Source organism: Amblyomma mixtum, chromosome 8 (genome assembly GCF_055824585.1).
Source record: "Amblyomma mixtum isolate Tamu chromosome 8, ASM5582458v1, whole genome shotgun sequence".
NCBI lineage: Eukaryota > Metazoa > Arthropoda > Arachnida > Ixodida > Ixodidae > Amblyomma > Amblyomma mixtum.
Genome location: NC_143019.1, coordinates 57556928 through 57582986, shown reverse-complemented (window position 1 = coordinate 57582986; position 26059 = coordinate 57556928). Strand labels below are relative to the sequence as shown.

Genomic DNA, 26059 nt, shown 5'->3' with positions numbered 1-26059 from the left:
CTTCGCGCGCATGAAAAAAGACCTGCATTTCTATACACCCGCGCTTATTCCTTAAACAAACTTAGTAATGCCGCCTAACTTGTGGAGTGCACTATACATTCCTCATCACCGTCAGCTTAACTACTACTATTCCGTGACCGAGGCCTCTCTCCGTTATCCCTCCAACTCACACGGCTTTGTTCCACCTGCAGCCACCTCATCCCCGTAAACTCCCTAATTTTATTCTCCCATGTGCCTTTCTGTCGTCCCCTTCTACATTTGTTTTCGCTCGGAGTCCATTCTGTTACGTAAGGGACCATCGGTTATCTTGTCTTTGCGTTACGTGTGTTGTCCAGGCCCATTTCTTGATTTCGACTGTACCATTACCAGCTTTTGTGGCAACCGTGGTGGGATACAATGTCGTTACTATGGAGGCCGCCATCTTGGATTCTATCGGTGGAAGCAGCGTAACTCGAAGGCTCGAAACGCGACCGGTAGAGCTAGCGCTCCAAAACCTTCGGGGGTCGGGTACCTTGAACATGGCTATGATGACCTTGGTCGCGATGATCTGGCCGAGGAGGAAGACTGCCTCGTTCACCGAGTCGCTCTGGACGCGCGCCTTCGAGGCGTACTTGCGCAGCAGCTTCTCGATGGCCGGCACGTTGCACTTGGGCAACTTGTTGATCTGCATCCGGTAGCCGGTGCTGAAGCGCTGCTTGAGGAACGTCGGCGACCCGCAGCACCTGCAGGCAGTGTTTCCCGCTTCGATCGAATGAGCTGCTCAAGCGACACCATTTCTCAGAATTTCTTAAAATGAAAAATAGGCGGAACCTCGTACTTGCTCGAATGATCTTGGTAAGAAGACAAAAAAAAAACTCGATCCTCAACTTCTCCCTCTCAAATGTTCATCATCATCATCAGCCTCATTACGCCCACTGCAGGGCGAAGGCCTCTCCCATGTCTCTCTAGTTAACTCTGCCCACTGCCAGCTGCGGCCACCGTAGCCCCGCAAACTTCTTAACATCATCCGCCCCCCTAACTTTCTGCCGTCCCCTGCTACGCTTGCCTTCTATTGGAATCCACTCCGTTGCCCGCAAGGACCAGCGGTTATCTTCCCTTCGCATTACATGCCCTGCCCAAGCCCATTTCTTCCTGAGTTCGACTATATGTCATTAACCTGCGTTTGCTCCCTCACCCACTCTGCCTTCTTCCGATCTCTTAACGTTTCACCTATGATATTTCTTTCCATAGCTCGCAACCTACGTTTATCGTCTGTGTGCATGACGTTTAGTCTGAGCTGCGACAGCCAGAGGACAAAACAAAAACTACGCTTGATGGTGCTTAACTCCTCCTGTAGGCTTTGGCAAATATTCGCACTGTAAATCACGAAACAGTGAACTGTTCCTCGCGGTTTCATTTGTGACGTTCTTATTTATCTTGTTCCACCCATCTCACACGTAAATCTGTTGCCGTCGAGAATACCCTCGCTCCACAGCGTGCGCCATTGTATTGTGCGAGCTCTTGGCATGGTCTCCCGGATCCAACCTCGCTGCGCCCACGCGCCTTGGGACGCACTCGCCATTCCGTGACGCGGAGAAATTACGCAGCGAAATACCCTCCTCTCCACGGAGCTACCACAACGCCATACCCTCTCACAAGTTCAAGCTGTCACCAGTGTCGCCTCACCCACGCGATGCTCTGTGTAAAGGAACTCTTTACGTACGTAACCCCTGCGACGACCACGCCGCGATCGCCAGAGCCATCCCTCGGGCACGTCGCGAACCCTTAGTGAACGTGACGCGGAGACGCGGTGACACGAACCTAACATGGCCGCTGTAATTACATGCTTCGCGTGTGTCCCCGGCGGATGTCCTGCCGCCAACAGCTCTAGCTCTAAAAGTGATGCAATCGTTATACCAATGTTTCCTTTAACTTTACTTCTTTCAATTTGCGCTTTGAAAGAGCGCCGCAAAAGTGGCACGCCAAGATGACATCGTTTATTGGTCAGGAACTGCGCCCAGTATTTAAGCACCCCGCGCCTGAAGTGCTACAAGCTGCGGGCAGCACTCGGCATTCTCTTTGACGCATGCGCGCAACTAAACACCATGTATTCGCTATCAGAGTTGTAAGTTCAGGAATGAGTTCCTCGCATCTTCCCATACTTCTGACTAATCACCTGTGGGTCATTATTCCCCCCCCCCCCCCCAATTCCTTTATCTCTAGAACGATATCTTATCTGTCCCCCAATGTATACCTTATGCCTCCGTTGGCCAGGATTGCGACCCTGTCTCCAAGCACATCAGCCTCGTCCAGGTGTTGGGTGGTGAGAAAGACGCAAGTGGTCCGCCGCAGCTTGAGTAGCAGCTCCCACAACTCGTGGCGACCGTCAGTGTCCATGCTGGTAGTTGGCTCGTCCAGGATCACCACCTGGGGACCCGGAAATATATGGCATAACGCCCCACAGATCCATTTTTTTTTTGTAGCGCATTATGACCAAGAGAAAGCAGTGTTTTCTACTTTCGACAACACAGCCGTGAAGACGTAATAGCGGCCATTCCACTCGAAAACTCGTTTACCCTGCGCATTTCGTGCTGCAGCTCGGCCATACTTTCGTCCGTGCTGTATGGAGAGATGACTTATGGGCATCCCTTCTGAATATAGCTGGTAGCTGGCGCCACCTAGCCAGTGAATTTATGTACGAATAATTTATTGTGTGTACTTTTTTGCAGCCAGAGCTGTTAAGCGCCTGCTTTTGGCTTTTCCGTCGTATTAGCAGTACTATGTCGCAGCAGTCGTCGTAACCGGTGAGTGCAATGCCATGAGAACTATTCGGCAGGGGGGGGGGTTGGTTACCCTGGGAGGAGCTAGGACAACTGGGTCATTCTGGAAGGAGGAGGGTATGGTGAGAGCGTAGGAAGGCTTAATCGGAGGGCGGTTACCACGAGAACTGCCAGGAAGATGGTCACCAACGAAGGAGGGTTGCCGCGGCAGAAGGAAGGTATGGCGAGAAAGTAAGACGCAAGCGGAGGTAGATGGCGCGGGATTCACCCGGAAGTCAGTTATCCTCGAAGGAGGAGGGTTACCGCGCAAGGAAGCTGGTTTGGCAAGATTGGTTTATTGGTTTACTGGGGTTTGACGTCCCGAATTAACTCAGGCTATGAGGGACGCCGTAGTGAAGGGCTCCGGAAATTTCGACCACCTGGGGTTCGTTAACGTGCACTGACATCGCGCAGAACACGGGCCTCTAGAGTTTCGCCTCCAGCGAAATTCGGCCGCCGCGGCCGGGATCGAACCCGCGTCTTTCGATTCAGCAGCCGAGTGCCGTAACCACTGAGCCACGTAACCGGAAACTGGTTGTGACATGAGCGCTTGTCTCGGCTATAGTTTGGGTCAAAATGAAAAATGTCACCCCTAGCAGTATTCTTATCTGGTGTCGTTGGCTTTGACGGCTTTTAACCTTTTCCTCATGCGAGACGCTTAGAACACACCGACGCATCATGTTCTCTATCCATTTCCAGAGTAAAAAAAAAAGAATTATGTTCAGCTGTATCCCCCCCCCACCCCCCTAATCAAAGACAGAGGCAGCCGCCACAATGTGACTGCCACCTTATTTCTGCTGCCGATAATCGCCGCTGTTGCCACCATGCGTCCATTTTCTGGAGCAGAATTAAATTCATAAACCTTAAGGTTTCGGCCACTTCCTTTGGCTTTCAGTCATAACCATGTCGCACTCTATGCTTGCGAAGAATAAAAATCACTCTCGCTATGTTCCACAGGGTCCCTTTAATATAGCTTCAGGTGTTGGTTGCCGCAACCCCATTGGCAGTATTTGTAGCAAACATCAGAGGTATACTTACAAAGCATATTTCATAACTCTCTCAAAATACATTTCTCATTTCACAAGCACAGCCGATAGTAAAAATGCAAAGCACTTAGAAGGCTAACATTAGCATATGCGGCTTACCTACAAGATAAAATACTAAGGGAGTAATTACTCATTGGTATCCACCCGAGCGCAGCCATACGGCTACAAAGGAAAGCTATACAGCTTTCTCAGAAACTTCGCAGTTAAAGAAAAATTCGTCCTGGTCCGGGGTTCGAACCCGGAACCACCGCTTCACCGGAGCAGTCGCTCTACCAATTGAGCTAACCGGGACGGCAAGCTTATGATAGGGCGAGAGCGAATTGATCCATAACTCGAAGTGGGAACAGGTTTTGGTCAAATGGTTTGGTTTGGTTTGGTTTTGTCGGGTTTAACGTCCCAAAGCGACTAAGGCTATGAGAGACTCCGTAGTGAAGGGCTCCGGAAATTTCGACCACCTGGGGTTCTTTAACGTGCACTGACATCGCACAGTACACGGGCCTCGAATTTCTCCTCCAAAGAGATTCTAGCCGCCGCGGCCGGGATCGAACCCGCGTCTTTTGGGTCAGCAGCCGAGCACCATAGCCACTGAGCCACCGCGGCGGCAAAGGTTTTGGTCAAATGTTTACGGGAATCCCCCAAGGTGGAGTAGATTTGTAATAAGGGAGCAATTACTCATTGACATCCACCCAAGCGCAGCAATTCAATACATGTGACCACTATGATGTGACTCAAATATCTATTGAAATGCTTACGATTGCTGAAAAAAAAAGTTAGGCTGTTCAACTCTGCCGAATCGAGTTTCACGTCGCGAAAGCTACACAAGCACGATTAAACGTGGTTTATCTTTGGTACATCTTTTATCGTTTATTAATTCCCCCCCCCCCCCCCCCCCACTTCACAGCCGCTTGTCGTCCTCACTGATTGGCTCGATGGACACAGACTGATCAATGGTCAGCCTTACCGGTCTCACTTTTTCGCTGACGAGCACGCTGACGGCGAGCAATGTCTGGCGGATGGTCAGAAGCTGCTTGCCGCAATGTTCGAAAATGTAGTTCACTATACGCGCGCTCCTCAGCGCGCTCTCCTTCCTCCATTCAAGCGCACAGCCCTGGTTATATATACCCAATACCTGACGTCACAAGTGTGAATTTAATCACGTGACACAACCTGATTACCACGTGGCTTTCTTACTACCTCTTCCGACAACTTGCAAGGTCAAAGTTCAATGTCAAAGTTCAAGGTCAAAGCTCAAGGTCAAAAATAGTCCATTAAGTGGACCACACATGCCTAGGTATATGTGCATAGCAACGCTAGTCATGACTTATCTCAAGGTCGTTTCAAGGTCATTCGGAGGCTGATGGCGAAATGCATCCCAGCTGTAATAGTGTAGCTTTCGCTACAAAAACTTAGTGTTATACCCACTCAAATGTCTAGATAACGTTAAAACTCTCCATTATTTGGTGTTAGCGAGGAGTGCAGTTGGAAGTCAGTTCCTCATTGGGTCAGTTCCATCTCCGGTCCCACCTTTGGCGTGCCCACGATGGCAAGTGCGGTGCAGAGTCTGCGCTGAAGGCCAGCAGAGAGGTCAACGGCCAGCACCGTGCGGTAATCCGCCAAGCTGGCATCGTTCATGAGCGTCCAGACCTCTTCCCGCGCCTTGTCCAAGCGCACGCCTTTTAGCTGCAACGGTGCGTTTTCTGCCTGTTACTGCGGACCCATCGGTGTGCGTAGCTTTCTAGCTGCTGTTAAATTGATAGGAATTCAGGTAAAATATAAGGCCGGCAGAATCGCTTAGCAGATACCTAGACCTCTTTTCTCGGGTTTTCATTGGGGAAATCCCTCACGTGAAGCGCTTTTTATATAAAATTTACTTCTAGTTACCTTGATATGTTACGTATTGATAATCAGTGTTTTTCATTGTTGTTGATGGTTCCATGTTGATAGATCAGGCAAAACATAAGATAAATCAGGCACTACAAAGAAATGAAGCGACGAGAACCGAGAACTTCACTGACCAAGTCCGTCTGCTTTCTTTAAATTGTGCGATTCCACCCACCGCGGAACAAGTATTTCATGTATCCCGCCTCCTCCTTACGATGTCGTTAAACGAACAGCATTTTCCAGCGTGTATCCCTAAGTATACTCTTCTCCACAGCACACTCGCTTTGATGCTTTAGTGTTACTTCCACATTTCGAAGGAATACCTTCGTGTAGAGTAGGCAGCTTACGCATAAGTTTTTCACAGCAATTGCTACACTACTTTTCGTAGCAGAATAACGTGCCAAAACACTCACGCTTCCGGGTAATGCAATTTTCTGGCTTAACGCGTTGACTTCCCACCGACAAGATAATTCAGTTGCCTCAGACTCGCATAACCCTTTCTTTCATTCTCATACAGTTGTGGTCGGAGTCAGCCCAATCGCCAGCGAGCATTCCCCCAGCTGGAGGGAAGTGACTTCCCCAGACTGGGTCATTCCCATTGGCTGGAGGGAGGTGACGTCACCAGACGGGACTGTTCCCATTGGATACAAGGAAGCAAAGTCTCCAGACCGGAAGTGACGTCACTTCCGGGTAAAGGCATGCCAACAGCTCCTACTGCTTTCGCATTGCCAACACATAATGAGATTAGGAGTTTGAGTTTTTTTCATCACTCCTTTTCATTCACGTGCTCAATCTTGTACAGTGGTTTGACGCGAAACACGTCGCTCGAAGCAGCGGGCAGATTCGATTAGTTACGTAGAGAGTGCGCGTACGATGGCGAAAAACATGAGGTGCTCTTCGACGGTGAGGTCCTCGAAGAAAACGTTGTACTGGGCGCAGTAACCCATGCTGCGCCGGGCGTCACGGGTGCAGGTCTCGATGTTGTAGCCCCCAACGAGCACGCGTCCCGAGCTGGCGGGCACGAAACCTGTGGGGAAAAAATGTCACGTCAAGGGAAAAGGCTTGCCGCCCCGTAAAGGTTCGAGAGATTGTCTTTAGGACATGCATTTTAGCAGGGTTGAAAATCTTTAAAGGTGCAGTGAAGAGGAATCTGAACTCGTCTTTTTGCCGCGGGAACTCGATCTACACGTTCCGAGCATTCTTAGAAACTTCGACTTACTGCCCTGTGTGGCCGATTTTAATAATTAAATCGAATTAACGTCTGGCTCCCGCCTTTATTTTTTGAATTCTCCCCGTACGGTGGGCGGAGTCGACCAACGCGTGGAGTGCCTTTGGGCCAGCTCCGGGGAGGCTTTGCTTTCGCTTTATTTTGTTTTTTAGGTTTCTGTGAATAAATAGTTTCATTCGCAAATAATATAGCCGCAAAATAAGCCCGCAGAGATAAAAATACACACGGACTATTTGCTACTACGGATTACTACGTATCACTCCGCCGATGGCAGAGCGACAAGCCGCCATGGTACTGGGTGAAAGGCACTCCACGCGTTGGTCGACTCCGCCCACCGTAGGGGGAGGATTAAAAAAAAAGGCGGGAGCCGGACGTTAATTCGATTTAATTAGGTAAATCGGCCACACAGGGCAATAAATTGAGGTTTCTAAGAATGCTCGGAACGTGTAGATCGAGTTCCCGCGGCAACAAGACGACTTCAGATTCCTCTTCACTGCACCTTTAAGGAGGCTATGATGGAACATGGAACGGGAATGACACCAGGAATAAGGTAGTAAATATCGAAAAGGTAATGAGGGCGGGCGTTGGAGGGTGGATTTTGGTGGCAGATATATCACGAAAGATCAAATCAGAACATTTTATCTTAAATAAGTCAGCGCTGGCTGCATCAGGGGTGGGCTTATTGAACACCGTTGAGGGGACGTTGTCATGGGAGTGTGCGTATTCTCTTAAGTTTTCGAATAAAGAGTGAGCAAATCAAATAGTCCATCTTAAAACTGTTCCAGATGAATAGAACCAATTCTGAGCTTACGGGTATAGTTAACGGTTAATTGGAACAAAGTAAAAATAGACCGCGTCTTAGTTCTGTTCGACGACTGTTTCGAAATCAGGACCCACTCCCATGGTGCACACAGCACTAATGCTCCCAACTAATGCCCAGTAGGGTACTAATGCTCATAACTGTAGCCTTCAATACTGTGCAGCGCGAAAGGGTTACGCTACGATTACGTATCTCGGCTTCTATGCCTGCTTTCGAAGGCCATAACTCGAATTATAGTCTCCCTCATCCGTTGAGATTTGGCGATTGCGTGTTAGCATAAGTCATCAATAGTAAAATCTAATGTTCCTGGGCGTATGACGTGATGACAATAGAGTTTCATGTCCTGTAGGGAGATCAGTGCTGCGTCTTTCGGTAGCTACATCCTTAATTTCGTGGCTTCTAGCGCAGCCTCTATAGCTCAGCTGTTCTGCATGATTATTCGTTTTGTGCGATAATCCCCACAAGTAGCAGACAATCACGCCTATATTCAATTGTTATTCGATTGGGTTCGTCTGTGATTCGGTATAAAAGCTTACCTATTCGTTTTCCATTTTGTTTCGAAAAGTACTATTGGCACACACCTATGACCGGCAGACAACTTAGCCTGGCAGTACAAACCACTGTTTTTCGAAATTATCTGCTGCCTAAATATTTGAACCCAACATTTGCTGACTTGCTACACAGTATATCTGGCGCTGCTGTTCGGAATGCGTTTGTAGTCAAGATCCTACAATATGGGAAAATGCATATAAAATTATGCATACGTACAACCATTATGTATTATTGTGTTTAAATATTATTTATGTGCACAAAAGTACCTTTCATCTATGTAATATGTTTTGTTTTTCAATGTATCTTTAAGAACGTATAGTTATGTAGCCATTTCAATCGTTACAAAACTGCCTCTTTGTAGTGATGGTGAGGCTTGTCAAGCGGTCGCGAGGACTTTTCCTTGCAGCCTTCAGTTTTTAAGGCGAAAGCCTTTAATACATCATACTGTCGTTAGCAACCGTGTCGGCAGATTTGTCCGCATTTCGTCGACACTACTTAAAAAGAAACTGCGTCGAGGCTGGGAATCGAACCACGCCCTTTGGCGTTTGAGGCGGAGACGCTACCACTCCGCCACGATGGCTTTTTTTCTTTATTAACACTCCGCCACGAAGGCTCAAGGTTTGAGCTTGAATAAAGGCGCATCTAATGAATGCGTGGTTTCATAAATAAAATAAAAGGAATTAAACATTAAAAATAAGGAAAGAAAATAAGAAATAAAAATAAGAAAAGGAACAAAAACTAAAATGTGAAAAATAAAAGAAAACAATAAACTAAGGAAAGAAACAAAAAATAAAATGAAAATTAAAATTCATTTTAATTTTCGACCGACCAATTGATTTATTTATTTATTTATTTATTTATTTATTAGTTGATTGATTGATTGATTGATTGATTGATTGATTGATTGATTGATTGATTGATTGATTGATTGATTGATTGATTGATTGATTGATTGATTGATTGATAATGATGTTAATGCTTCATGACCATGATGATGGATACCAGCTGGACTTGAACTTCCATTTCTACAATGCCCAAGTTATGCCCAAGTTATCTTTAAGCAAAAACAGGGTTCATACTTCGACGGCACACGTTGCTTTGTGGATTATTAGCGCCGATGGGAAAGAAGCGAGAGGTAAGGTCAAACACCAAGAGAACCTGGGTACGACTTTTTCTGCGAATGTGGCCTCTGCAGTGGAGTTTGTAAAGAGCGCACAAATGCTCCCCAATGCGCGCTTTTCCAAATCCAAGAAGTGTAACGGAAATGGAAGAACCGTGCTATCGTTAGCCATGCTTCTGTAATATAGCTCAGCCCCGATGGCACATACGCTTTCCAAAGCAAACGCTTTCGCGCAAACGAGCCGTTCGTCGATGAGACAAAGGACCCGCAAAGCAGGAACAATATTTGCCGTCAGCCTAATGCACGCACACACAGAACAACAGCCTATGGGGACGACAGCAAATATACGCCAGTACACCTGTATACTGTCTCCTTGCCGAAAAAAACAAAACAAAAATAGCTATAAAGGGCAATGGAACTTGATAACTGTGACCTCGTTTCAAAGGTTTAACACCGAGCATTTACAGTTGTGAGCTTGACAAGTGCTCTGGAAAAAAAGTTGGGCAGCGGTTCAACTCTGCCGAATTGAGTTTCACGCATTGAAAGCTATACTTGCGCTCCTCTGCGCGCTATCTTTCTTCCATAGCGTCTAAGTCATGTGCTCTTATTATATGCACCCCATACCTGACGTCACAACTGTGAACTGAATCACGTGACACAACGTGATTACCACGTGGCTTTCTTCCTGCCTCTGCCGACAATATGCAAGGTCGAAATTCGATGTTAAAGTTCAAGGTCAAAGTAAAAGGGGCAAATTATCAAGGTCAAAGGTGGCCCACATGAACACTATGGATGACTTATCTCAAGGTCATTCCAAGGTAATTCGGAGGCTCACACCGAAATACGTCCCAGCTATAGTAGTGTAGCTTTCGCTACAAAGCAGGCAAAAATGTTTTTCTGGATACTCCCCTGCAGAGCTTAAATCTTTCGGTGGGATCAGTTGATCAGCGCTCACGAGCATTGACAGGAGGAGACACTCAATTATTGCTGGAGGTTTGCAGCACCAACTACACATGCACCTCTGATGTTGCAATCGGCCATACGATTTCTTTCAGGCGTGACCAGCTCACCCGTGATCATGTTGAGAAGAGTCGTTTTCCCAGCCCCGTTGTGGCCCAGAAGCACGGTGATCTGGTTGCCGAATATGCGCAGGTTGACGTCATTTACAGCAACCACGCCATCATAGTCCTGCGAAGAGTTGATGTCGACGGTTTAGAGCGACGTTCAGTCATGTGTGCCTTCAATGCACGTGATTAGAGCCGTGTTACTCCGGAAGTCTAGCGGCTATTATCATTTTGCTGTGAAAAGTTCAGCTCCATCATATAATAAAAGTACAGTGCTGCCCAAGGTAGCATGCGTGCTTGGGCCGGCTTTATTAATGGCCAAAGATAGCTGTCGGTAAGTGTCAAGAGACATGAACCGACATGAAACATCACATGAAACATGAAACGTCGCTGGAATCGGAGGTAGCAAGGACATAACGCCTGACTCCATTGACTAAAAAACTTTCTCGTCCTAACAGTATGCAAGTATCGTGTGAGTATTGTGGAGGAGCCATGTGCATATGTTAGTCTATGTCGCATGAGTCTTTTATGCTTCATTTTGCCGCGGAAAAAATATTTTTGGTGGCACCTGAAGCCTAGAGTTTCTGGCTACGACATAAGACTCAGCTGTGGTGTTTTACCGCTGAGAATATCCTTCATAGAGCCGCCACTGTAACCGTATATTCCACTTGCGATACACTCCAGAATTTCAAACAAGTGTCAGTCTTGTTGCTTATGTAGGTCGACATTGTACCTTGCAGGCGTGAACAAGGTTGATAGTCACGGGCTGATCCCTCGGCTCTTCTTCAAAGTTCTGCATTTCATCCGTCCTCCGCGAAGGCACAGGACCAAATGTCATGCTTGGAACCCAGTAGCTGGCCTAGTGAGGAAACAGCACAAATATATTGCTTTAAATGCCACAGTAACCTTCAACGCTAGACCATTCTGATCATTCTAGCTGGCCAAGCACTGATATATCGAATCAGGTTATTTCGAACTATTCGCTATAAATCGAACAAAGATTATTTCCTTAAAACTCCTGTGCAAAAGTATAGGAAACTCGCGCATTATATCAAACTCCAATTTCGTCGGTTATTCGATATGTCGAACGACGCGTCGCATCTCTGCAAGTGGCGCTTCGCCTAAAGCCTAAATTGAAGCCTGAAGCCTAAACTAAACTATACTAAGTTAGGCCTAGCGGCAGCCCTCGCGTAACGTGTTTTTCTTGCATAGTTGCCAAAGGCGTTGCGGAAACCACCTGTACCTCAAGTATAATTTTTCAAGGCAGAATTTTTTTTACCGCAGCACATAGAGGGGACAAGAAAGGCGCTAAAAAGAATTCCGCTTTGAGAACATGAACTAGCTGTCAAGCAAATGCAGCGGAAAAACTCAATTATAGTGAGCAATTGATTTATATTTAGTACACCAGCAACAATACTAGACCTCGGACGCATGTACTTTTCAGCCATTTATTCCTAAAAATGCAACCCCGTTGGTTTCAATGGCATTCATAACTACTCGATGTGAGCCCAGGACCAGTTTAAAACGAAGTTTTGCTCCCCATCGGAAGATTACATCACTTCCATCAGTATGTTCGCTACAGTATCTTACAATATTCTGCAGTTGCCTCACTATTATTTTCAAAAACGCACCCCATTCACTTTATATGGCAGTCACTGCTCGGTGCACGACTATAAAAGCAAGCTTTTGCTGTGCATCGTAAGGTTAGACCAGTTGCATCAATGTGTTCATAACAGTGTCTCACAATATTGCAGAGAGCACCTTTATGCTGACAGCTCACCTTGAAGGGATAAAAGAAGGACTTCGGCACGCCCGGCCCCATACAAAGCACGTTGTCCAGGTACCAAATGACGATTACTAAGAAACAGTCGAACGTGAAGCCGATGAAGACAATCTCGGCGAGCGTCACGTTGTCCGGAGTCGCTGCGCGGTCGTAGAAGTTGCCCCAGTTTGCTCCGTGCTGGACTGCACGTAGCCAGAGACATGCAAGAGTGATGTTCTGTGATTCTGAATAATTCAATTCATTTCAAGAGTAATGTTCTATGATCCTGAATACAAACAACGCATTCGTAGTCGACTCAAGAAGTTTTCAGCCCTGGTAAAAAGTTCTCAGATCCAAATGATTGCTCCTGAGCATTGCACGCTGGCTTGTAGCGGACATTCAGTACTTTATATGCTTGAAGGCTGACAGCGAACTTTGTTTCACCAGTGTTTAGGCATTGCAGTTACTCTCCCATACCTAGTAGTTCTGTACGAAAACTTAACGGGGAAGGGTATATGAGCGCAAATTTTTCTTATTCAGGTTTCACTGTAACAGTCAATGCATCCGCAGAAATCCCGTCGGCAGGCTTGAAATTTTTTTTCCTATTAACGTTTTTGCTATCTTTTTTTTTTCAGTGTTTATCTATGGCAGTCTTAACTGCTCGATTTTGCTATATATCGGAATAATGGAGCATTACCTTCAATACTTCGATACCAGTATCTTACCAGTTTTGCAGTTTTAAAACTTTTGTACGAGAATGTTAGACGTGATAGGGCTGAAGGGTGAAGGCGTTTTTCTTGACACCCTTTGACTGAGGCTACGCATCCAATAATGAAAATTGGCTGTGGCTTAGCTAGGATTAAGCCTGGATATCTCGAAGCGAAAAGCTCTCGCTGCTTTTCAGCCAACTCCCAAGCTACCACTTCTGGATCGGTGTTTCTGCGCCGTCCGGCTGTTGCTTCTTCTCCTTCCATAACGAGTGTCTGCGCCTGTTCTATGGGCAAGCGCGCCTTATATACCCCTCCTTTCAAATGCGCACGGCTGGCACGGCGCACGGCTGCGGCGAACGATGGCGAGGAGGAGGAGGCGGCGCACATGCGCAGTAGCACGCGGCGGCGGCGAAAGGTCAGGCGACGGAGTCAGCGCGCGGCGGCGACGACGGCTGCGGCAGCAGCGGCACCTGCGCTCCGCGTGACGTCACTCGGTTTCGCGCATGCGCAGCTGTGGCAAACCTGTAGTGTGGCTCACGCGAAGCGCGGTGTTGACTAGCCTAGTGGAGCTTTTCGCTTCAAAACACAACCTCAGTAAGGCAGTGCACAGCTGCAGAAACGTTAAATTTTGCCACCAATCCTCCATAACGCCGATCTGAGAAAGACCAATGCCAAGCGCTCATTGCAAATGGCTGCCTTTTCGGCGCATCAGAGCACCTTGCTTGAAAAGCAAGAAAAGTGCTAGAAGCGCTATTAATCTAGCGAGTGTAAATGGTCAGCATCGAACTTTCCGTTCTAATCTAGCGAGTGTAAATGGTCAGCATCGAACTTTCCGTTCTAATCAAGCGAGTGTAAATGGTCAACATCGAACTTTCCGCTCGTGTACGGTACACGCGATTCCTCACCGAACTTCTCGAAGCGCTCCAACACCCGGAAGCTCCAGTGCAGGCTCATGCCCGGAAAGATGGCGGTGAGCAGCTTGTCTTCGCGGGATATGTAGTAGTAGCCCTGACCGCCGGCGTGCTCCAGAAACAGGAATGGCATCACGCAGCTGAACGTCCAGTAGAGCATGGCCCCAGCCACGGCGGAGTGGGCTGCGATAGAGCGGTGGTTGCACTCCTGTTACAGAAGTCAGCTTATTACATAGAGTTTCTTACTATTACCTAGAAGGAAAGCTGACAACCCGTCTATGGGAGTTTGCATGGAGGCCCCTTGCATGGAGAGACCACTTCAGCCACCATGGGCGCTCAAAGCATCATGGGGCGGTGAGCTACCGACTGCAGAACTACAACTTTTGGCCAAAAAATAATCGAAAAATAAATCTGTTAAATAACTACGAATGTCCTAACATTCAATATCCTGCCTGTAGATTGCAACAAACGAGCAGAAAGCATGTAAATGCAAAGTTTGCCCAAAATATGAGATGGCTAGCTTTCCTATTGGCCAAGTAATGAACACTACAAAAGCTAATATTTCGTAATTAACAGGCGCATTCTTAAAAGCAAATATGTTTTTAAAAAAATGTTGTTGCTTAAATACTTTAAGAGGTTTTGTAATGGCATTTCGGAAAAGTGAAAGCTTTTATTGGCGTCGTGTGTCTATGCGTTTTTACTATGGTTTTTGCACACTGCGTTCGCGCGAAAGCCGTCTGCGCACACACGAACAACGTTTTCGGAATGAAACGTCTTAGTAGTGCCACTCTATGTTCCCGAAAAACTACGACTGTTCCGCAACAAGTAGCTCACCGCCCCATGATGCTTTGAGCGTTAATGGTGGCTCAAGTGCAGCGCCGCCAGCTTTCCCTCTAGGTAATAGTAAGAAACTATGGCTAGAGCCCCCATAGAGCCGCCACTGTGGCTCGTGGTTATAGTGCTTGGCTGCTGACTCGTAACACGTGGGTTCGATCCTGACCGCGGCGGTCGCATTTCGATGGAGACGAAATGCCAGAGACACGTGTACTGTGCGCTGTCAGTGCACATTAAAGAACCCCAGGTGGTCGAAATTATCGGAAGCCCTCCACTACGGCGTCCCACATAGCCCGAGTCGCTTTGGGATGTTATACCCGTGCCACACGGACAAATTTAATGTCATTAAGTGCTTACTTCCATAAGTTTTAATGGCATTCATGCGGTGCCAAACGCATAAATTTAATGGCATTAGCCTTACTGCCATTCGCGACCTACTGAGTTCGCCACAACTCATTCGCCCGTGCAATGTGTACTCTCGTTCCCATTATACACGCAGAAAAGCATGCAGCTTTGTTAGCAACAACTTCCTAACCAGTAGGAAATGGTTAATTCTTAACTTTCAGTCAGATGACGCATCTATACCGCATTTTCGATGCGAAGAGTGCCATTTTAACCAGCCTTATCGACAGGTACTAACGACTTATGTGCTCATTAGGAATGTTTCCATTTAGATGAAACTTTTGACTACCTTGCAAGCGTTATATCGTCACTTTCGATAATGGCATTAAGTGTGGACGTGTAGCACCAACTCCAAAAATAATGGCATTAACAAACTTAGGGACTTAAGCATTTACTGCCATTTCTTGTGCGCGTGTGGCACGGGTATTAAACTTTATGTAACCATTAATGCGAGAGCCTCAGAAGTGCCATTGGACAAAAAAAAAAAACGCGCGCTTTGGCCTCTGCGGTGGCTCAGTGGTTACGGCGCTCGGCTGCTGACCCGAAAGCCGCGGGTTCGATCCCCGCCGCGGCGGTCGAATTTCGATGGAGAAGAAATTTTAGAGGCCCGTGTACTGTGCGTAAAGCAACTTTTCGCGCTTTGTACTCGTGGAAAACCAAGAAAAGTACAATAAAGAATCGTCGCATTCCATATCGCAATCTTGCAGTCGAGTGGATGTTACGTGCGTGAGGCAATGGCGCGACGCCACAGACACACACACGCCATAATAAGTGTGCGGTTACCTCAAAGACGCGGGTTCGATCCAGGCCGCGGCGGCCGAATTTCGATAAAGGCGAAATTCTAGAGGCCCGTGCACTGTGCGATGTCAGTGCACGTTAAAGAACCCCGGGTGGTCGAAATTTCTGGAGCCCTTCACTACGGCGTCCCTCATAGCCTGAGTTGCTTTGGGACGTTAAACCCCAACAAACAAACAAACAAACCTCATGAGCAGGTCAGTGTACGACGCTAATGGAAGCCGCGGCCTCACGCAAGCTACAGCTGCCGTTTTACTAGAAAAACTTGTGAGATCAAGCTTGATCTTGGGAAAGACTGGCAGAAAAAGTGCATTGTAGAGCACTGCAAAAGAATTTTCTGTTGCGGCGAAGAATACGTTGGGGACACTTGACCACCTTTTTAAAGCTGGCGACTTCAAAAGATAATGATACTGTACGCCCGAGCGAGCTAACGTCAGTATCCCTACGTTTTATGTTCTTGGCAATTTTTAGTGAGCGAGCTATTCATCTGCTCGTAAAAATCAGAGGACTTCTCAAACTCGGTATTCACCTGTGCCCACGAACTTACGGCACATGCCACTGCACGTCTGGCTCTTTTAATGAAAACAACCACCTTCCCAAGAAGCACGGGTAATCGGCCCCGTATTGGAAATGTACTGGAAGTGGCCAGTCCTACGAAGGACAACAGTAGGACCATCATTTTCCTATATTGGGCCGATATTGGAAATGTACAGTCTTTATCAAAAGTAACCAGGCTGCATGGTTTGCTTCTAGCTCGTACAGTGGAGCCCTTACAGCTCCACTGGCGATGGTGCTCGGCTGCTGGCCCGAAAGACGCGGGTTCGATCCCGGCTGCAGCGGTTGAATTTCTTTGGAGGAGAAATTCTAGAGATCCGTGTACTGTGCGATGTCAGTGCACGTTAAAGAACCCCAGGTGGTCGAAATTTCCGGAGCCCTCCACTACGGCGTCTCTCATAGCCTTAGTCGCTTTGGGACGTTAAACCCTATAAACCAAACCAAACCAAACCTTACAGCTTCCCTGAAGCTCAAATGGTCGTTAAAGGGAAGGACTGGGGGTCTTCTTACCTTCCAACACCTTTTGATCTTTAGGAAAGCCACAAGAGCTCCACTATACAAGCTAGAAGCAAACCATGCAGCCTGGTTACTTTGGTCAACGACTGCACTTGCAACGGCCGGTCCTACAGAGGACTAAAGTGAAGCCATCTTTTTCCAATATTTGGCCGATTACTGCAGCATGAGCATGAAACGACAAACATGATAAACTCGCACTCCGTCCATGCAGCACCGATAAGGAAGCTGCCACTCACGATTGACGAAGAAGAGGGAGAGGCACATGGCGTGCACCATGCACTGGCTGCAGAAGAACATGAGTATGACGAAGAGGAGCGCGGGGTCGCTGAACTGCATGAACGCCCGGCCTTCTTCGTTGCGCTTGACGCACATGAAGAGCAGCATGAGCGTCACGATGATCAGGTGCATGAAGAAGGCGCTCAGGTAGTGGCTGACCCAGTACACCCAGTCGTTCACGCCCGCCACCCGCAGCATCTCCTTGATGCCTGCGCAGAGCCCACGGAGACAGCACGCCGGGGAAGAGTCACGATGCGTAAGGTATACAAGGTTGGGGTTCAACGTGGTTTGAGCCTAGTTATACGAGAGAAAGCTCCGTTAAGCATGGTCTCCACTGTTTCAAATCAAATGTCAAGGTCAAGGTCAGGTATCTATTGGCCATAGTCGTATGATCACGTGGCCATACATCGTACCTTCGACCATACCACCACGCACTTATGTTTGGTTTGACCTTTCGAGGCATTGAAGGTCATTGTCGACATTCGTTTCCTTGTCTCAAATCAAGGCCAAGATCAGGTACCCAATGGTCACAGTCATAGTCATATGACCACATGGACATACTACCATACCTTAGGCCATACCAACCCGCAGTTAAGTTCGGTTTAACCTTGTGAGGCATTTACGGTCATTGTCTCATCCACATCCACCGTTAATTAGTTCCGTTCTACTAAGTATGGAAACCACGTAATTCTGATTCTGATTGTTAACCACAATGAGTGCATAGTGCACCACTGTGAGATCAGCTGCTCGCTTTATTGCGGCTGGGAGAGCCCTATTGGCACTCCAGTCTGCATCGCGTTTATAGAACTCATCGAATTCGGTGTCTAATTTTTGTACCTGCTGGCAATCGTGATCGACAGGAACGACGGCATGCTCCACATTCGCCATTCATTGCTAGTTCGCGCCGTGTGATTCCAGGCCGTGTGCTGTGGCTCAGCGAATGACGAAGTGCAAGGTAGACAGAGAATGGGTCGGAACAGATTCGAGTAATCAGAGCAGTCAGGGAAGGGAGCTAACAGCACCCTTTTATTAAGGCGGAAGCCTTTAATGTCTGATCGTTGTAAGCAGCAGTTGTCGACAGAAAATGTCACGCTTTTCAATTGGTGGAAACGGTCGTGACGTCACAGGGCGCGAATTTCAAACGGGGCCAATTGCACTTTGGCTAGTAACCATACAACCAATTGAAGGGATCGTATAGTGATGCTCCAAGTAAGCGGGACTGAGCTTAGTTAATTGCTTAATTACCCAATTAGCCTAATTAGCTTTACTAGTCAGGCCATATAAATAAATAAAAGCGATTAAGAAATTGGTCGAGCTCAGGAATCGAACCCCGGTCTTCGGCGTGAAAGACGAGCACGCTATCCACTCCGCCATGCCAGCTCGATGGTTTGGAATGAACAAAGGCGGGTCTAGTGAATACGGTGTCTTCACTCACTCTCATCCTCCTCCATTCCCCTCCGGCGAGGTTTAGGTGTCCACCGACAAATGAGAGACAGATACATTTCCTTTCCTCAAAAACCAATTTACCGACGAGCGAGGCGTAGAACCGAATGGGCGATGGCGTTCTATGGACTCCTTGGCAGCGTTGCAAGACGCTGTCGCGTTCCACTCTTAGGGGCGAAGCTTAACATCTTAACCACACATCAGTGACCACACTTTAGGTCAAAAAAGTGCCCCCCTGAATTTTGACGGGTGTCCAACGAGATATGTGAGACAGTTACTGCGTAATTTCCTTTCCTCAAATAGAATTTTCATTTTCTTCATTACGGCCCCTCTTTATCTATCTTCTTTCACTCCCACCTCCCTTCCTCTACGGTGCGGTTCAGGTGTCCACCGAGATGACAGACAATTACTGCGCCATTTCCTTTCCTCAAAAAGCGTTGCGTTCAACGGGCAAGGCCTCGCGTCGAACGGGTGGTGGCGTTCCGTGGACTCCCTGGCAGCGCTACAACGCGCTGTCGCGTTCCACTCCTAAAGGAGAAGCTTAAGCGTCATTAATTAGCAGTTGATTAGTATTCAGGCATTAATCAGTAATTGAGCATTAATTAGTGATTTGCCATCACTTAGTAATTAGTACTCAAATATATGTGACGCCACCAGTGCCACAGAAACAGCGAAGGTGGTGCGGAAGACGCTTCCGCCTCTACCCACTTTAGACAGTCAAAGTGCCCCCTGAATTTTTGTTATAACAATAGCCACAAAGCACAGCGTAAATAAGAGAACACTTCCGCCAGTGGGGGAACATATGGCGGAGAATGGCTGAAGTAACCAAAGTCCCTCTCTCACCGGTGGCCTTCTCGTCGGTTAGCCTGGCCACGAACAGCGAGAAGGGGATCAGCATGCCAATGCAGAAGCGGGTAAGGACAAGGGCGTAGTTCTTCTGGTCGTGGTGTTCGATGTAGGAAGGAAAGGGGAACCTCTGCAGCTGCACTTCCTCCAGGGGATGGGGGTAGCGAAAGAGCTCGGCCTGCAGCTCCAGGTGGCGCTGCTGCAGCGCCCCCATGATGGGTAGCAGGGTGTGCATCTCGGGGAAGCGCTCCTCCGCCACAGGTCCCTCGGGCTGTGAGATGAGGCGCTGCCTGAAGTTCACCTGGGAAGAGCATCGTTCAAGGGGACTGGAGGAAGAGTTCTTCAGAGGAACGCTTGCCTACTCAAGCACGATGTTTAGCACTTATACACATTCTCCGCATTTAGCCGTTGTGTGCTTTCTTGCCTCAAGTCTACTTTTTGACAGGCTGCCCACCTGCCTACCGGGTCGGGGGCAACCTGCCCAGTTGTATGTATATAGGTATATGTGGATGATAATGCAAACAATGACTACATAGCACTATAGCGCACCTAATTCTGATTTGGCCTGATTATGCAAACCGACCGTCACTTTTCATCACTTGTTGCCCACTTCAGATGGTTTGGTTTATTGGGGTTTAACGTCGCGAAGCAACTCCGGCTATGAGGGACGCCGTAGTGAAGGGCTCCGGAAATTTATACCTCCTGGGGTTCTTTAACGTGCACTGACATCGCACAATACACGGGCCTCTAGAATTCCGCCTTCATCGAAATTCGGTCGCGCCGCGGTCGGGATCGAACCCGCGTCTTTCGGGTCAGCAGCCGAGCGCCGTAACCACTGAGCCACTGCGGCGGGTCCACTTCAGATGGGTCCTAATAGGCGCTTTCAACAGTTCAACTCGAGCGGCACTGCGATGACGGCGGAAAGGCGGCAGAAAATTTCGGTTACGCTTTTAAGGCGCAAAACTATTTCAAAACAAAATGGCAGGCATGACTGAAGGATGATGTTTATACTGATCTTTCGGGGTAAAAGTGTCTTATAATTGATATCCAAGATTTTTAGGATAAGTGGCAAAGCACACGTTTTGTATCCTGCTATGCATTTTCTGTTTTTTTCGAATAAGTGCTACACTGACCCTCCTCACTTGCAGGCACTGTCACGAAGTCTTATCGGTACACCACGCAAATTATTCAACATTTCTGCCAAATCATGGAATCATCGCGCAAGTAGAAAAATGGTTACACAGTTTGTGTATGTTGTGGCTCCTTCAGTTGTGTCTCCAGTGTTGTCCGTGTGAATTCCTTCACTTGTGTACGCGTCCTGGTTTGGTTTGTTTGGTTTATGGGGGTTTAACGTCCCAAAGCAACTCAGGCTATGAGGGACGCCGTAGTGCAGGCCTCTGGAAATTAACGTGCACTGACATCGCACGTTAAAGATCCTCAGGTGGTGTTCCACTGGTTTCTCTACCCGGCACCATTCGCCAACTGGCCCAATTTCAAAAAACAGAAATTATTTTTCTAAAACTTTCATGAGGGAAGCTGTCTCTTGATACGATATCAAAGAAGCCCGGCTATGACTTTTCTACGCCACAATTTTTGCATCGTAAGAATAAATAAGTGCTTGGAATAAATCTGCCCTAATAAAAATGGTCTATAGACAGTGTATAGACTTCTTATAGACTCTACTGCATTCCTATGGATATTTTTGTCTATTTTGTTTACACTGTCCACAGAAAAAAAGTCTTTTAAAAGTGTATGACTATAAATAGATTGCCCACAGACTGTCTAAAGGATTTGTATCGCCTATAGACTGTTCTGTAGGGTTTGTCAATAGTATATAGACTTTATAGACAGATGTCTATGGACAGTCTATAGACTGTCTAAAGAAAGTTGTGTAAGGGAGCGAAGCAGCGCGCGTTTTAGATTTGTGTGAGCTGCGCGCCGCTTTCCAGGCATCAAAAATTCTCCAGGAACATATCAGTACGCGCTGAGTGCAGATCAGTCACGGCAACAAAAAACTAGAGAGGCACTTAAGCTCCCTGTTAAGGGTATGACACGATAGCGTTGGTGGGTTGATGCCCATATATGAAAAGTTGGCAACTTTCTACTCAGCATTCATACATCCCTGGTAGTCCTCATGCCTCTCCTGGCTCAGTGGTGCTGCGGTAAAGCGATGCGCCAGTGCCCTGTGATGGCCACCTGGGTTGCTTCAAGAGGGGTGTTTTGTAGCGAGAGCTACACTACGCCAGCTCTTCGAGCCTTCAGTGTGGCACCCCATGAGCTCTGTGGCGGCGCCGTTGGTCATGTGGTTGGTCACGTGGGTTAGTCACGTGGTTCAGAGCAGCTGCTGCTGCCGGCGGCGCGGCGCGCCGGCGAAACCGAGCTGCAACAGCTGTGCGCATGCGCCGTGTCGAGTGGGGGAGGGACGAGTGGAGAGGGGCAGAGGAAACCACTCCAGCTCTCACGTCACTCCACGTTTAACCAGAGCTAAACCACAGCCATTTTTTGTGTGGATTTTTCACTCATGGTCAACGAAACCAACGCCGACAACTGACGTCTACGACGACGCCGGCTTTTCTGCGACGCTGGCGTTAAACGCTGTGGCGTTAAAGAGGACCTTAGGTGTCTGGTGGTGGAGAATGAGAAAGACGGCGGTACTTTCTAAACGATACCGGGTCTTTGGCAGGCGAGACCATACAGATGCTGCGCATAGCACCGTATTGTATACCTGCACGTCGAAGGGTAGGCTTCCGGCGAAAAACGAGACGTGAAGGCTGACGGGCTGCGTGTCGGTGTCGTTGACTCCGATGTTGGCGTAAAACAGGGCCACGGCGTGGGCGGGTTTGGTGCCGTTGGCGGAGTGCTGGATGATCTGGTTTTGGATCTGCGAGAGCTGCTTCAACGTGGGCACCTCCACGACTTTGGTCACGCGCAGCGTGCTGAAGGCTTCGTGCGTGAGCCGGCTGAGGTACTTGTTCTTTGGAGGGAAGTAGAACACCTGCGACCACGCAAGCAGCGAAGGGTTCGGATTCAGGAGGGATTGCCGGTTTCATATTGCCACGGACTGGAAGACGACAAATTGGGCAGTGGCGCGGCACGAAGCGCTCGCGCTAGGCCCACCATTAAAATCATTCCATCGCCATCTGTCATGTAGTCCTGTCTTCATCGGCTTGCCGTCACATAACAATATGAAACATGTCTGATTGCCCCCATCTGAGGGCGACTGCCATTTCTGAACTTGACACAAAATTGAAAGCTGCTCTCAACGTACAGGTGCTGTCAAAAGTAAATGGAAGGCAATATAAACGATAAAATATAATCATTGCCCGTTCAATTCATGCATTCTTGAATACATATGTGAAGACTAATTGTGATTGTGCGAATTGCACTGTGCACCAACAGATATGAACCATTATGCTTTAGATTTTAAGAAATTAAATTTTTTTGACAAAGACGCCTTCCATTTACTTTTGACGACGACTGTACGTACATGACCGATACCTGCGTATAATCAGTTCAATAAGCACTTTCGTCTGGGCGAGTTGGTTCATAACACCTTTTTTTTTATTCCTTTAACTGCATATGATATATAAATCCTTATTAACCACTGTTTGTTTGACAGATCTCATAGAGAGAGGGGTAGGGTGTTGCTCGAACCAGTGACGAAAGACAGAGGTAATAAAATCTGAACCGAACCGCAATAAAGCCATATTGAATATTTCAGCCCAAATTTTTTTTTTCATCCAGTGCAGTCCCCGTTAATAGTTGCTAACAACAGACATCGGCAACAAAATGATCGGGAACAGCTGTCATACACATTGATAGTCCTTGTTGTGGGGTCTTTGTACTCCTGATAGGCGCGAAATCACCCAGGGCCCCAATAAATTCAACGGAGAGGCTAATGCAGTTTAATTCTCACTGCATTTTTTTTTGTCTATGACTGCCTCAAGCCATGCCACGCTCAGTGAAAGCGAAACGCAGAGTGGGCTCTAGCGAAAACCTATCAGCGAAACATGTGTGCTCCATCATGCAAGCTAATCGGCCGAATGACGTCCACCCAAGCGCAGCCATACGGCTACAAAGGGTAGCTATACAGCTTTCTCGGAAACTTCGCCGTTAAAGAAAAATTTGTCCTGGTCCGGGGCTCGAACCCGGGACCACCGCTTCACCGGAGCAGTCGCTCTACCAATTGAGCTAACCGGGACGGCAAGTTTATGGTAGGGCGAGAGTGAATTGATCAATAACTCGAAGAGGAAACAGTGTTGACCAAATGTTTAGGGGAATCCCCCAAGGTGGAGTAGTGTATCGACCTATTCCACCTAGTGTATCCACCTATCCACCTAGTGTAGTGAAGCGAGTGTATCTACTCCACCTTGGGGGATTCCCCTAAACATTTGGTCAATCGTCCCAATATTGGAAATGTATTGGCAAATATCAGTCCTACAAGGGACTGGAGCCAATACATTTCCAATATTCGAATTCACCCGCGCTGCTTGGGTGTGTACCTGTCGGATGGTGGCCAGGTCAGGCTGGGTGTTCCAGTAGGCGTTCGTGTGAATGGGCAGGTAGATGGTTGGCCCCCGTCGTATCAGGGGCTCCCTGACCACCGAGTTCTCCTGGATGCCCAGCAGTAGAGCCGTGATGAGGGCAATCTCCAGCAGCGTGGTGAAGTAGTGGCGACACAGCCGCTTCACGTACACGTTCTTCCAGAGGATGATGTACAGCTGCTTCAACGAAAGGAACGCGTTGCTGACACGGGCGCGGGCTGCGTCAATGGCCTCGTTGCCTGGAACGAGAAAAACAAAATCGGCAGTGGTTTAGCTCTGGTTAAACCTGGAGGATTGCGAAAGCAACGAGGAGAGAGGCGATGCAGAGCGGTGGTGGTGGAAAACATTTATTTACACATGCAGGAGGTATTGCATGAGCTGACCCAGAGGGGGCCAGCCCTTACAAGTACTAGGTGGAGGTCCCTAGTTCGGGACCCCAGTGGCGTCGGCCGCCGCCCGGGCTCGCGCGACAAAGGCCCGTTGGGCCTGCAGGTCAGAGCAGCCGAGCAGGGTCGCCTCCCAGTCCTCCCGGGTTGGGTTGGGGTGAGGGGGGATAGCAGGGTTGGAGGGGCAGGCCCACACCATGTGGTAAATGTCCGAAGACTTCTCCGCACAGTGCGGACAGCTGCCCGAGAAAGAAGGGTCGAAGTGTTTGAGAGCTGCCGGGCACAGCAAAGTATTGGTATACAGGCGAAGCAGAAGCCGCTCCTCCGCCTTTGAGAGACCTTTACACGGGCGGGGATAAAGACCGTGGCCAGATTGATATAGTAAAACAATGTCTTTAAAGGAGTAAGCGGGAGTGAATTCGAGGTCCTGATCGTCGGGGCGGCGGCCCCGGCACGCTAGCTATGCGCCGCTACTGCGCATGCTCAACTGGCGAGTGCGGCGGCGGCACCTCTGAGTCACCCGCGCATCGACGGCGGCGGCGCGCCAGCTGTGCGCCGTGTGATGTCCCTGCTCCTCGCGCATGCGCAGTATGGCCTTTCGTCAGCTCCACGATATGGCTCGGCGACTCATGTAGTGTTGCTTTAGCAACAAAAGGCATCGGCAGGACACTCAGCACTGCATAAGCTGCATGAAACTATCGATCATAAGTGCGCCCACATGCACAGCTACACACTGACGTCAACAGGCACGGGTGCAGCAACGTAAAAGAATGAAATTCGAGTGCATTATAACTGCGTAATAACTTCATCGGCAAGCATAATAGCGAGAAAACATCAGAGCCACCTGTCTCTGTCAGTGTTCGATGAAATGCTCCCAAATAAAAACGGAGCATTAGGCGAGAGTTGGTCAAATATTCTCGCAGCTAATATCCTTGATAGCACGAGGAGGTGCGCCGAAAGGTTTAAAGATAATTGTACCGTGTGCATTACGATCGCATGAAGAGGATCGAAAAGGGATCCAAGGATTGAAATATTTGGCCAAATACAAGTAGCGTTGTTATCGTTGCCGTCGGCTTTTGAAAAACCACGGCCAAAATTAATTCATGAGCTGACCGGAATAGTTATTACAAATGAAGAATGCGGGCGACTCCAGACCCGAACTCTTCCTACCCCTCAACTTCTATCCTACTTCCGCCATGCGGAGAATCGCACGCCACCCTGGACCACATCCTCTTCGGCTGCCCTGCCGATCCTCCCCCGCAGGGACAGCCCGCCATCGGTACATGGGAGGAATGGGAGGCCCTCCTTGCGTCGCAGCACCCGGACACACAACTTCGCTGTGTGAACCGGGGTGCCAGTGCCGTGGCCCTACGTGGCCTGGACACATGCGCGTAATGTGAGGGCTGTGCGGTGGCCCTGAGACCTTGCACGGTCCAAGCTCGCTTGCTTAATAAAGTTTTCCATCCATCCATCCGCAAAAAAATTTTGAGTTATGCATGGAACAATACTTGGGGCTATGGACAATTATTTCATTTCCAACTCGCTCAGAACTGCATGAATAGCAGCGCTG

The 26059-nt window shown here is 48.3% G+C and overlaps 1 protein-coding gene across 3 annotated transcripts in view; it reads right to left on the bottom strand.

Moving 5' to 3' along the window:
• Positions 1-19772, bottom strand: part of LOC149332573 (phospholipid-transporting ATPase ABCA3-like) — a 53217-nt gene extending 33445 nt beyond the window's left edge. The window contains exons 1-10 of one of the 3 annotated variants that reach the window (XM_089555810.1): positions 19557-19772; positions 17231-17479; positions 13887-14075; positions 12290-12474; positions 11243-11368; positions 10516-10633; positions 6598-6752; positions 5369-5524; positions 2234-2406; positions 512-722 (exon numbers count right to left, since the gene is read on the bottom strand). In XM_089555810.1, the coding sequence (XP_089411936.1) occupies positions 512-722; positions 2234-2406; positions 5369-5524; positions 6598-6752; positions 10516-10633; positions 11243-11368; positions 12290-12474; positions 13887-14075; positions 17231-17479; positions 19557-19611 (1617 nt within the window). In that variant the 5' untranslated portion in view covers positions 19612-19772. The remainder of the gene's footprint in view (positions 1-511; positions 723-2233; positions 2407-5368; positions 5525-6597; positions 6753-10515; positions 10634-11242; positions 11369-12289; positions 12475-13886; positions 14076-17230; positions 17480-19556) is intronic. The other 2 variants (XM_089555809.1, XM_089555811.1) reach the window with 2 other exon arrangements.
• Positions 19773-26059: the final 6287 nt, after the last annotated feature.